Source organism: Acinonyx jubatus, chromosome X (genome assembly GCF_027475565.1).
Source record: "Acinonyx jubatus isolate Ajub_Pintada_27869175 chromosome X, VMU_Ajub_asm_v1.0, whole genome shotgun sequence".
Classification (NCBI taxonomy): Eukaryota; Metazoa; Chordata; class Mammalia; order Carnivora; family Felidae; genus Acinonyx; species Acinonyx jubatus.
This window is the reverse complement of record NC_069389.1, coordinates 6,608,257-6,621,608: the sequence shown is the minus strand read 5'-3', so window position 1 is coordinate 6,621,608 and position 13,352 is coordinate 6,608,257. Positions and strand designations below refer to the sequence as shown.

General features: G+C 48.0%; 1 protein-coding gene across 4 annotated transcripts in view; it reads right to left on the bottom strand.

Moving 5' to 3' along the window:
- The window catches only part of TBL1X (transducin beta like 1 X-linked), a 233,433-nt gene that overhangs the window by 54,444 nt on the left and 165,637 nt on the right, over nucleotides 1-13,352 (bottom strand). For 3 of the 4 annotated variants that reach the window (XM_027050611.2, XM_053202052.1, XM_027050612.2), the window contains one exon: nucleotides 364-471. In XM_027050611.2, coding sequence (XP_026906412.1) covers nucleotides 364-421 — 58 coding nt within the window. In that variant the 5' untranslated portion in view covers nucleotides 422-471. Of the gene's footprint in view, nucleotides 1-363; nucleotides 472-4,888; nucleotides 4,945-13,352 lie in introns of all 4 variants that reach the window. The other variant, XM_027050613.2, reaches the window with a different exon arrangement.

Below are 13,352 nucleotides of genomic sequence, written 5' to 3'. Positions count from 1 at the left end.
AGGTTCACAGACAGACACATCGTGACGACAGACTAGTCCACAAACGCCCTCACCGTGCAGGAAGCCAAGAGCCGCTGCTCCCTCCGCTACCCCACTCTCGACGTCCATCCCAACTGCTCTTGACCTTAACTCCAATCTGATCTCATCCAGACAGAAATATCAAGGGAAGAGCAGAACGCGCTCCCCACCCCATCCCGGGAACGGGGCGGCCCCGGAGCCCTCTCTTTTTCAACTCTCTTAATAAGAACATCGTTTGTTTGCTCTTCTTTTCCTACGGCCTGGTTTTCCGGCCCAACGGTTGGTAGACTTGCACGTGGCATGTTGAAGAGGACTCCCCTGCTGACAGACACCCAAGCCTCTTACCTGACTCCTGGAGGTAGCGATACACCAGGAAGTTCACCTCGTCGCTGGTTATGCTCATCTTAGCCTCACCTCGCGGAGACGAGGTCTTTACGATGTGGGAGCCGCCCTCTGTTAGACGACAGGAGAAAGTGGAGAGAGAGTGTTGAAACACTGCCTGTATTTGTGTCACTGCATCTCGCTGAGACAACTAAAGAAATAACACCCGTGATGTGACGTTATAACCATGAAGGTAATTATAACTTTGCAATAACATATATCAATATAAACGCATCCAGGACGAATGCTTCAAAAAATTAAAAAAACGAAAAAAGTGTTGGTGTATTTTACAAGGCTGGGAGGGTCAGGCACAAACCACACTGATGAGGACAAATTCAGGGGCAACACATAATGGAAACAAAATCTGACTTTTTAAAAAAAGTTTTTTTTTTTAACATTTATTTTTGAGACAGACAGAGAGAGACAGAGCATGAACAGGGGAGGGGCAGAGAGAGGCAGACACAGAATCTGAAACAGGCTCCAGGCTCTGAGCTGTCAGCACAGAGCCCGACGCGGGGCTCAAACTCACAGACCGTGAGATCATGACCTGAGCCAAAGTCGGACACTTAACCGACCAAGCCACCCAGGCGCCCCTGACTTATTTTTTTAATGCTTATTTATTTTGAGAGAGTGAGAGAGACAGGAAGAGAGAGAGTGCGTGCACACAGGAAGGGGCAGAGACTGAGAGCGAGCGAGCGAGAAGCCCAAGCAGATTCCGTGCTGTCAGCACAGAGCCCGACTTGGGGCTCAGTGTCACAACGGACTGTGAGATCATGACCTGAGCTGAAACCAAGAGTCAGACCCACTGAGCCCCCCAGACGCCCCACGAAGCCCAACTTTTTATTCAATAAAAATCACGTGTGTGCTACGTACATGACAACGTACTTGGTAATGAGCAAGACTGTGTTCCTGAGGTGCATTCTGATGGACGTGGTCAGATAGAACACTACACGCTTTTCCAGAGACACAGAAGATGCCTGAGCAGACTAGAAGTCATGTCAACACCCCTAGGGCAGGTAACCACATTGACTGGATCATACCTGTTGTTCTAGAAAAATGATTAATCAAAATACCCTTCACTTGCCGAGTTTAAGCGATAAGCTGATAGTCGCTCTGCGTATGGGCCCGTCCGTAGCACGGAGAAGGAAACCAATCGTGAATGAGGAGTAAAGGGTGCACGTCCACTTGACATCATTTCTATGAAGAAGCCACATCTCGGGACACTGGCGCATGGACAAAGAGGAACTCCAACTTTTGTATGTTGTCACAGAGCTCACTGCATTGGTCTGGCAGAGACCTCCGGATAGCTGGAAGGCAGGTGGAAACTTGGGGGCGGGATGGAGGGACAGGCAAGCTCCAAACGCAGATGCAGCCCAGCCACCAGGTTGTCCACAGCCCTGTGAGACCCTGAGCAGAGGACCCAGCAAAGGCGTGCCTAGACTCGGGATAAACAATGTGTTGTTTCTGGCTGTTGCACCCGTGGCAACAGGCAGCAGAAGACAAGCAACATGACTGCCTCTTGGGTTATTCCAATTCTCACTGTAGTTACCAGAATTTTGCCACTCAAAAAATGCTTATGTTGGGGCGCCTGGGTGGCTTAGTCGGCTGAGCGTCCAATTTCGGCTCAGCTTGTGATCCCGTGGTTCATGAGTTCGAGTCCGGCGTCGGGCTCTGTGCTGATAGCTCAGAGCCCAGAGCCTGCTTCAGATTCTGGATCTCCTCTCTCTGCCCACCCCCACCTTGCACTCTGTCTCTGTCTCTCAAAAATGAATAAAAAAGTTAATTTTTAAAAATGCTTACGTTTAGTTAATTTGGTGATATTCTGTGCTTCTGTATATACTGAAGAGAAAATCTGACAGCCGAAATACAGATCTGTCCTGAGATTTGTTTGAATTCTGGGAAATTCACTCGTAAGACAGCATTAGGAAAATATGAGAGGCTAAATAAAAAAACTATGAGATCGGAGCATAACCAAATGAAACAAAAACATTACTGAGGGGAGACAATGTAAACAATAACAAAATCGTGCCCCACACAAGGCTAACCCTGAACGGACTTTTGCTGATGCTGAGCTGACGTTGAGCGGGGCAGTAATGAGTCAGTTACAATGATGAATTCACTATGTGCTCAAAGGTGGGGCCATTGGCAGGTGATTAGGTCATGAGGGTGGGGCCCCCACGAATGGGATTAGCGCCCTTATATGTTAGAGACCCCCAGAGAGCTCTCATCCTTCAGCCAAGTGAGGACACAATGGGTAGACGTCATGGAGGAAACAGGAAGTGGGTCCTCACCCGATCCCAAATCTGCCAGTGCCTGGATCTCAGACTTCTAGCTCCCAGAGCTGCGAGAAATAAACGTGACGTTTAAGCTGCCCCATCTGTTGTATGTTGCCACAGCAGCGTGAAATGACTCAGACACCACCCCGAGTCACGTCGTTGTTTATTCTGTCACGTTGGGTGCTTAGAAATAAGTAAAATCTGGGGTGCCTGGGTGGCTCGGTTAGTTGAGCGCCCAAGCCTCAATTTTGGCTCAGGTCACCATCCCACAGGCGTGAGGTCTTGAGCCCTGTATCGGGGATCCACACCCAGCGTGGAGGCTGCTTAACATTCTTTCTCTCTTGCTCTCTTTCTCTCTCTCTCTGCCCTTCCCCCCCCCCCCCCAAAAAAAAAGAAAGAAGCAAAATCTAATCATCAGGCTCTCAATGTCAGCATTTTAGATATGAGGAGCCAGAGGATTCTGTTATGGGGCTGTGCTGTGCACCGGAGGCTGCTGAGTGTCCTCTCTGGCCTCCACCCGCTATATGCCAGCACCAGCTCCCACCCGCCATGGTTCTGACGATCAAAAACGTCTCCAGACTTTGCCAAATGGTCTGAACTGCAAAAGTGCTGCTGGTCGAGAACACTTCTGGAGAAGAAAAACCAGCACGTTGTGTTTGCAATGAAAACGAAAACGCACGGACAGAGTCGAACGCAGTGTGCCGCTAGCTCACAGGTGTCGCTTAAGGACGCGGCCAAGCCCCCACAAGAGATCGCTGAAAACGCAGCCTAAGAGCTGGGCTTTTCCTAACAGGCTGCATCCAATCTTCCCACAAGATCACCGGTATTTTCATCAGAAAGTGAAACGCGGAGTTCTTCCTTCAGCAGTCACATCTCTTTTGGTTTCTACGGAGAAAGTGTTTCGAGATGACGCACCTGCAAGAAGCTGCTTCTCGTTCCCCAGCCCCAAGTGTCTGATAAACACACGTGTCTGCACATGTGACCACACAGGACCGCGGAGCAGGGGACACGACATCCGTAAGACACCAGGGACCGGGGACAATTTTTGTCAGTCCGCTCCTCTTTCTCTTTATGCACCATCCTCAGCTTTCCTATCATGGACCAATTTTTCTAAGTTTGTAAGTCAGGATAAGGCTTTCCCAACACAGTGCTAACTTTTTAAAGGCTTTTTGACTTGTAAGCAGCAGAGAAAAGAAAACAGAAACCAGCCGTGGCCTGCAAGAGAACCAGGTGAAATGTCACTTGGTCAACGAGACTTGCCCTATGTCCCCCCAACTGCTCTACCTGAGCTATATAGTTTAATTAAAAAAAAACAAAAAACAAAAAACAACCCCAAAAACCCTAGTAATTGGGGGCGGCTGGGTGGCTCAGTTAGTTAAGCATCCAACTCTTGACTGCGGTTCAGGTTATGGTCTCATGGTTGCGGGACTGAGCCTTACGTCGGGCTCTGCGCTGAATGTGGGGCCTGCTCAAGATTCTCTCTCCCTCGGCCCCTCTCCTGTTCTCTCTCTAAAAAAAGCAAAACAAAAGAAAAACAAATCCTAGTAGCTGGATCAATTACCCTACACACAGCCGAACACCTAACTAGCTTTTCAATGATTGTTTCTTCGGGGCGCCTGCCTGGGTGGCTCCATCAGCTGAGCAGCCGACTCTTGGTTTCAGCTCAGGTCACGATCGCACGGTTTGTGAGTTCGAGCCCTGTGGTGGGCTCTGTGCTGATGGTGTGGAGCCTGCTTGGGATTCCCTCTGTCCCTCCCTTGCTCACACAGGCCCTCTTTCTTTCTATCTCCCTCTCTCTCTCTCTCTCTCTCTCTCTATATATATATATATATATATACACACACACACACACACATAAATGTATAAAAATTAAATGACTGTTCCTTTATTTTTTTTTTAATGTTTATTTTTGAGAAAGAGAGACAGAGTGCAAATGCGGGAGGGGCAGAGAGAGAGAGAGAGACACACACACAGAATCTGAAGCAGGCTCTGAGCTGTCGGCACAGAGCCTGATGCAGGGCTCAAACTCAGGAACAGCGAGATCATGACCTAGGCTGAAGTCAGACACTTAACCAACTGAGCCACCCAGGTGCCCCTATTAAATGTTTCTTTTAAAACCTAATGAAAAAAAAAGAATTTACAGTAACCAGTAAAATGTACATATATATTCTTAGACTATTCAATACAAACATGAGAACACTCTCCGAACTGACCATAAACCTAGCAGCAATATTCGGTCCACTTCAACTCGTCAACGGGTCTGATTACACTGAAATCAAGAGAAACCAACAATTAACTGGGTGCTTAGTTTGCCACCCCTCCAAGCAATGAATGTGAAGGCAGTGGGGGTTGTTTTGAAGGGTTCACTTCACTTTTTTTTGACTCCACGGGGCAAATGGCTGAGATTCATTGGCCAAAAGTTACTGTTTTAGACCAACCTCACCAACTTCCACTCATTAAGGGTGGGAAAGAACTTACTATCCTCTGTTCTCCAAGACAAGATCTAAATCTCACAGATGGATGTTAGAATAAAATGATGGATCTCCCCCCGCTCCCCGAGTTTTGCTGTACAATTTCATATAGAAAAGTGCTCAGGTACTAGAGGTATTCAAGTTCACCAGCTCTGAACACAAGGATGCATTCCCAACACAACGCTTCTTCCTTTTTTTCTATTTTTTAAAAATGTTTATTTATTTTTGAGAGAGAAAGAGAGACACAGTGTGAGTGGGGGAGGAGCAGAGAGAGAGGGAGACACAGAATCCGAAGCAGGCTCCAGGCCCCGAGCTGTCAGCACAGAGCCTAACGCGGGGCTCGAACCCGCGAACCGCGACAACATGACCTGAGCCAAAGTCGGACGCTCAACCAACTGGGTCACCCAGATGCCCCCGCCAACGCAACACTTCTGATTTCAGTGTCAGCAAGGACATTCTGCGTCTCCTGTCACCCGCCTTCCCAGGTGCCATTTTCTGCGGCTATCCATAAGTGAAGACGGAAGGAAGGAGCCCTTGTCCTGTTCTTTACGAAACTCAGTCATAAGCAATGGCTTAGGCAGTAGGAGTTTCAATGGTAGTGATACCATTTCTCAAGTCCCCCATTCCTGCCTTCGCTTAAACGTGAAATGGCTCTTGCGGATGGAAAAGATTTGTAAGGCAAGGCTGTGAACTCCTTAACATGAGCTGCTCTACATTTCCACAATTTCTACTCAAGGACAGGACGGCCTGAGTTCTCTGTATCAGACGACAGAGATTCAATTTACATGAATGGTTCAGCTCTATTTCTTGCTCTTCTGTTTTTAATGTGGTAAAATATACATCACATATAATTTACTATCATAACCTTCCGATGTACAATTCACTGTCACTGAGAACGTTCACGCTGTTGAGCAACCATCCCCCCATCCATCTCCAGAACTTTCTCATCTTCCCACACCGGAACTCTGTCCCCACTGAACACTCACTCCACATTTCCCCCTCCCCCTGGTCCCTGGCACCCACTCTTCTGTCCACTGTTTGTCTTTGTGAGCTGGACTCCTCCATCTTTTTAACGTACATGCTTCAAGGTCACAAAAGTGGAACCGTCTGAAACCACCAGTTTGATTTTAAGGGGAAGAAAAAGCACACCGGGGCCACAGGTCATTTCTCGTGGGTCCTCGTGAGCCCGTCGCATCCACTTTCCAGAAGGACAGATACACGTGGATGCTCATGCCCCTCAGAGGAGGCTGTGGGCTCCACACTCACCGGGCCAATTCAGCGTGGCCCACGTGTGCCAGTTTTCAAGGCCTTTCCCGCCACTCGTACTTCTGCCGAAATAACAATCCCACAATGAACGAACCCCCCGACTTCACCTCGCCCTGGCTCCCTCCATCAAACACTCAGATATCTGAAGCGAGAACACAGGTAAAGGCACATTTCACACGGGGGTGGGGTGGGGCTGAACGGTCTCCGGAGGCCTTGTGACATCGCGAATCACATCTCAGCCCTAACGCTTGCTGTGCACTTTATTCAACTGTCAGCACTGTGTGTTGTTTCCTACGTGCTCCTCCTGGGAAAGAAAGGTCTGCGAAGAGGCCGGGAAGCCTTCACACTGCAAAGCAGCAGCTCACGTCACCCAAGCATGACTGGATCCTATACCGGAACTTACCGAAATCCCGCTGCAAATAACAACGCGCACAAATGGTCTGCCCGGCATTTTCTGTGTGTAAGGAGATGGTGTAAGAGGGGGTGATAGAACAAAGTTCTGGGTGTCTACCATATTCAAGGTATGGTGTTTAGAAATACTAGGGATTAAACAAATTCACACACAACCTGTCTTTAAGCTATTTAGTAAGACATCTACGCAAACAACGAAGGGCTCCAATAGTTAAGCCCCCGAAAGTATTATGGACAGCCTCCAACTCCTGAGAAGGGAAGGTCTGGCAGAGGGGAAACACAATTCCTGCTGATGAAGATGAGGTTGGGGGAGAAACATGGGAATAGGAAGAGAAAAGCTGCACAGGAGCCGTGTGTGTGTGTGTGCGCGCGCGCGCGCATGTGTATGCACGCACGCACGCGTGCCTGAGGGGGCTGCTATACAAGAACGATTTTGACCTCTTATGATATACCAAATGCTCCCCTAGACCCAGCGCAGGAAGACCGCCATCTGTGATAAGCTGGTGTCTATGAAACGCCATCGATGTCTATTATGTCGGGTAGAAGCCGGCCTATGTCCTCTCTCCACTCTGGAAGAACACTTTTAGCAGGCGCATGAGGTCTGTGCTGGCTGCAATAAAGTCAGGGTCAAAGCATGGGATTCATGCAGGATTCAGGGGGCCTGGTGGCTAAGAGCCAGAAACTCCAATTTCTAATCATAATGCCATCGCTTTCTAGCTCCAGGTTGGCGGCCAGGTCACAGGAGTCCGTTTCTCATCTCCAAACTGAGGATAGCAATAGCCCCTATGCCTGGAAGAGGCTGCGAGGGTTAAACGCTTTTCTGTAAATTCTCAGAGCAGGGCCTCCTGCACAGCAGAGATCCAGAATGTGGTAGCTCGTCCTCCCATCCAGCTGACTGTGTGCATCCCCAAAGAGCGACCAAAACGGGCCTTCTGGAGGGATCGGCAGGACACCCCACCCTCACTAAATGGACTCAGAGCTGCTCTCCTGGGAACAGTTAATCGGTGATCTCCAAACCTGCAAGCGGAACTTCTAAAACCCGTCGAAGAAAGCATGATGCACAGAGGCCTCACGGTGTGTATTCCTTTCCTAACATGGATGCGTTGGAGATACAAGACAACTGTTTTTTTCTTTCTTCTTTCTTTTTCTTTCTTTCTTTCTTTCTTTCTTTCTTTCTTTCTTTCTTTCTTTCTTTCTCATTCTTTTTCTTTCTTTCTCTCTCTCTTTCTTTCCTCCCTCCCTCCCTTCCTTTCTCTTCTTTCTTTCTCCTTTCTTCCTTCCTTCCTTCCTCTTTCTCTCTTTCTTTTTTTCTTTCTTTCTTAATATTTTTCATGTTTTTATTTATTTTTGAGAAAGAGTGTAAGCAGGGGAGGGGCAGAGAGAGGAGGAGACACAGAACCCGAAGCAGCCTCCAGGCTCTGAGCTGTCAGCATAGAGCCCGACGCGGGGTTGAACTCACAAACAGTGAGATCATGACCTGAGCCGAAGCCGGATGCTTAACTGACTGAACCACCCAGGCGCCCCAACACGAGGCAACTTTCAACACCTCACCGGTTCAGGAACAGCATCTGTTTCAGCCCCAGTTCTGAGAACTCCCATGGATGCTCTCCAACTGCTCCAGGTCTAGAATAAAAGAAAGCTTTGGGGGCCCTGGGACAGCTCCTTGGCCTCAAACACATGGAGAAACAAAGCAAAAAATAACCCCCTAAACAGAGGGGTCCTTAATTAGGGCAGTTGTGTTTACTTTGCTGGCTGACCCAGTTGTGACATGAGGCCCCTTAACTGGCTGATCTGAGCTGTTCGGTGCACGGGGAAGGCCCCAGCACTCGCTGGTTGAGCTGCTCCCAGACCAGAGCGGTGCAGACCTGAGCGGTGGAGACCAGAGCGGTGGAGGCGGGGTGGTGGAGACCCGAGTGTGGCCCATGGCGTGTCTGTGGTGCCTGCGAAGGGAAGCATGCCAGCACATGCAGCGATCTGGGCAGAAGAGCCTTCGAGAAACCGAAGGCGAGTTTCTTCATTTTGCGATTTGATTGCAAGGTGGCAGAAACTCCTATGCACCACGGCTCCCTTCCCAAATGAGTTCAAAGTTCAGCCGCAAGAGAAATATCGTTTAAGGGTTTCGTTTTATTTAGCAGGGAGAGGGCCGCCCCAAACATCAAGTTGGAACTGCCACTTGATTACCTGGAAGATATGACCACAGGGGACCTATATGGGAGCTGGCCTTGTCCCCAGATAGAGAGCAAAGCACACAGGCATTAAAGGAGGAAATCAGGTCCTAACCTGATACCATTACAGGGGAAAGTTTCTCTGTTAACAATCTGCCCCATTATGAAATAGTCTCTTAAAACCTTTTAAAACAGCCCTTTTTCTCTCCCTTTGTGTCATTTCTCGTCCCTATTAGCCTGTTGGCGTGGATGCTGGAAGAATCCATTGGGTTCAAGTAATCTGGAAAAGACTCAGGTCTCTGGGACCTGTCTCTCTGCAGCCCAAGGACCAAGAGCCAGAGCCACCAGAAAATCTGTTGGCAATGACCTCATCATCCAAAAGTCACTTTCTCTTTCTTCGTGGTGGACATCCTGGCTTCAACGCAGTGGGACTTAACTTGCTGACTGCTTCCCCCAGGACGTCTTCCTCCCTTCAAACGGGAACTGGGTTTACTTTTATTTTACAATCAGTGGTCAGTTTAAGAGGAAATTTTTTTTTAGTTAAAATTTTTTTTTCATGTTTGTTTATTTTTCAGGGAGAGAGACAGAGCACGAGCAGGAGAGGGGCAGAGAGAGGGAGACGCACAATCGGAACCAGGCTCCAGGCTCTGAGCTGCCAGCACCGAGCCTGACATGGGGCTCGAACTGACGGACCATGAAATCGTGACCTGAGCCAAAGTCGGATGCTTCACGGACAGACCCACCACCCACGTGCCCCAAGTTTTTAATGCACGTATTAACATTTACATACAATCCTTTTCTAAAACCTGCTTGGGGACCAGCTTATTTTGGAGATGAAACAGACTGGTCTTATCACTTTGCATTACTTCTTTCTCCCACGTGACTGTAATTAAGCCAACGTGTAGCTGTTGAAATACTTCGCTGTTCAATGACAAGAGGGTTCAATGAATTACGGCATTTACGGTTTGACCCCAATTATAGGCAAATATACACATGGAAAACGGTGGGGGGGGGGAATACATGAAAACATGAACAGTGGTTTCATCTTGACCGCTTTCTTTCTAGACTTACCATCGTTTACCAGTGAGTATATGTATATATTATTTCATAGTAATAAAAGATACCTAAAGAAAAGATTTTCCACTCATCTCACAGTTATTTACTTATTTGCACTCAGATGGCCCAAACCTATACATCAAATCAAACAACTATTATTTTATTACCAGAGTTACGACCAACAATACTACCATTTAAATACGGGAATAAACCAGGGGAATGAGGTGAAGTCCCAAAAAGAATACTTCATGACCGGGGAAAACATCCATGATGCAGAGTTAGATACAAAAAAAGCAGGTTTCAAATGCACACGATGATAAATTTTGTTTTGTATACACACGTGCGCACGCACGCGCCCACACACACAAATGGAAGAGAACCCTCCAAAAGAGTCTCACATCTAGTCCTGGGGGTGGAATTTTGCTAGATTTATCTCCCTATGTGCGCTTTTTGTATTTTCCAAATTTTCTCCTATGCACATGAACTGTTTTCACATTCATTAAAATGTAATTAAAACCTGGCACAGAGTCTCCAGAAATAATCTGCATGAGAAAGACTCCGCGCTTCTAAGAAGGAAATGAGGCTTCAGGGTGGGGAGGACAGAGAGGAGGGGCTCTCTTCGTAGAAACATAATGCTGCTCTTCACGGAATAAAAAACATCCCCGGGTGAGGCATTCAGAAAGGGTCCTTTCTGTGCTTAGCCGCCCTTCTGGGTTAATTAATGGCTTGCCGGGCCCTTCAAGTGCACGTCAAAGGCAGATGCTGACGTGACAGGAAAGGCGTCCAGTCCTTGGTCCTCGGGGTTACCTCCAAAACCATCTGTGTGCCTCCCAAGTGGCCACGGAGTCCTCTCTCAAACTCTGTGCACTTGCCACTGTATTTGCTTACACATCTCTCTCTGCCTGTCCAGGAGGAAGTCTTCCTAAAAGTGCCCAATCTAGTAACAGCAAACCACTGCTGCTTCTCGCTGTGACGGTGAGCGTCCCAAGACCAGACAATGTACAATCTCCCTTTTCTATTCTTCCCCCCCTCTCCAGACTAAAATGCAAGCTCATGCACCCAAGATTTCCAAGCAGACTGCCTTGGAGACATAACAGTACTCTTTTCCTAATGACTTTGGTTTAAGCCAACACTTCCAATTAATCTGTACATCGATTTACAAATTTAATTATCTTCAAGACTGAGAAGTTGGAAACCGCTTCTCTACAACGTACACTAGGCCCTCCAACAGATTTTAGGAAGACATACAGGCTGGCTATGCGATCTCTAACACACTCTGATTTTCACCCACTTACACAGGATTTACTTTGGCCTTTAGAGCTCCCTCTCCTGTGTTAGGGAGTCATGGGCTCATATAACATGGCCTCCGGAGTTTTGAAAAATAAACCCCGTGGCTTTCTCTATAAATATAAAAGCAGGCAATGCCTCACCCATTCACGTGGTGTAGAACTCCTAACTCGTCATATAACAGCATCTTTTCACGTTTCAGTTTAAATGAAGAACAAAAATATAATAAAATAAAAAAAAACACTTAAAATATTATGACTCTAAGCATTAGATGAGAATGCAATGATCCTCCTATTTATGTCGGCAAATGTAGAACTAAATTTTTATCATCAAATGCTCTGCAACTTACATTTTCACAGCCACAAGGCTGGTAAGAGTTAGGGGCACCTGTGTGGCTCAGTCAGTTAAGCGTCTGACTTCGGCTCAGGTTATGATCTCATGGTTTGTGGGTTTGAGCCCCGTGTCGGGCTCTGTGCTGACAGCTCACAGCCTGGAGCCTGTTTCGGATTCTGTGTCTCCCTCTCTCTCTGCCCCTCCCCTGCTCACGCTCTGTCTCTGTCTCAAAATTAATAAAAACCTTTAAAAAATAAATAAATAAAAAAGAAAAATTTTAGGGGTGCCTGGGTGGCTCAGTTGGTTAAGCATCCAACTTTGGCTCATGATCTGACGGTTCGTGAGTTCGAGCCCTGTGTCGCACTCTGTGCTGACAGCTGGGAGCCTGGAGCCTGCCTCGGATTCTGTGTCTTCCTCTCTCTCTGCCTCTCCCCTGCTCGTTCTCTCTCTCACTCAAAAATAAATAAATAAGCATTAAAAAAAAACAGGCTGGTAAGATTTAAAATTCAAAATAAAGCACTGACAGGAATAGTGAGTGGGTGTGGCAAATCTCGGTACTACTGACATTTGGGACCAACTAAGTCTTTGTGGTGGGGACTCTCCTGAGCACCGTCGGTGGCCCAGCAGCATCCCTGGCCTCTGCCCACTAGATGCCAGTAGCGCCCTCCCCCTGAAAAATGTGTCCACGTGTGGCCAAGTGTCCTCCCCGCTCCCTACCGCCCTGGGGAGGGGTGAGGAGCTGCCTCTGACTGAGAACCTTCCGGTTAGGGCCACTTGTCATTACATGGCAGGAAGGCCCCCAAATTCCTAAAAGTCTTCGCTCCCTGAACACGGGCAGCGCCTCTGCTAAGTTACCACAGCTTGGCATCTGTCTGAACCCGGTCATGGGCCCTCCAGAACCGCACTTCCAGATTACTCCAGTTCAAAAAGCACAAGTCAGAAGAGGGAGAAATAAAACAGGTGCGTTCCTCCAGGCGCCAGTCAGCCGACTGCGGCCCGCAGGCCACACCCCACCTGCTGCTTCCCCCCTCGTGGGGCCTGCGAGCTACGAAGAGGTTTTACGTTTCTAAATGGTTGAAAAGGAAATCAAAAGAATCATATTTTATGACCCATGAAATTGAGAGGACATTCAAATTCCAGTGTCCATAAATAAAGTTTTATTGGCACTCAGCCATGTTCACTCATTTACGGGTGATCGATAGCTCCTTTTACACAAGAGCACAGTTGAGTGGCTGTGACAGAGACTGGCTGGCCCTCAAAGCCTAAACTATTTACTCTCGTCCCTGACAGAAAATGCTGCCCCTGCTCCCCGTTTCCCTGCTCCACCGAAGACGACAACCGCCTTGTCTGTTCCCAGCTTGAAAGCTACCTGGCTGCTAAGCGGAGGTGATGCCCCCAACTGTGGATGCTCTCATGAACAAACCAACCGCTTTCAAAGTGAGAGCAGGTGGGGCACCTGGGTGGCTCCTTCCCTTCAGCGTCCAGAGCCTGGAGCCTGCTTCGGATTCTGTGTCTCCCTTTCTGTCTGCCCCCACCCCCCCTCAAAAATAAAAAAGTTTAAAAAATTAAAATACTAAAAGTAAGAGCAGGAAAACACCATTGCCACGGTCAGCTGTGAATGGCTTTCAAAGGAGCACACGTGTAGAAATTAGGTAAATCTAAGAGAGCTTATGATTAGCTGTCACTTT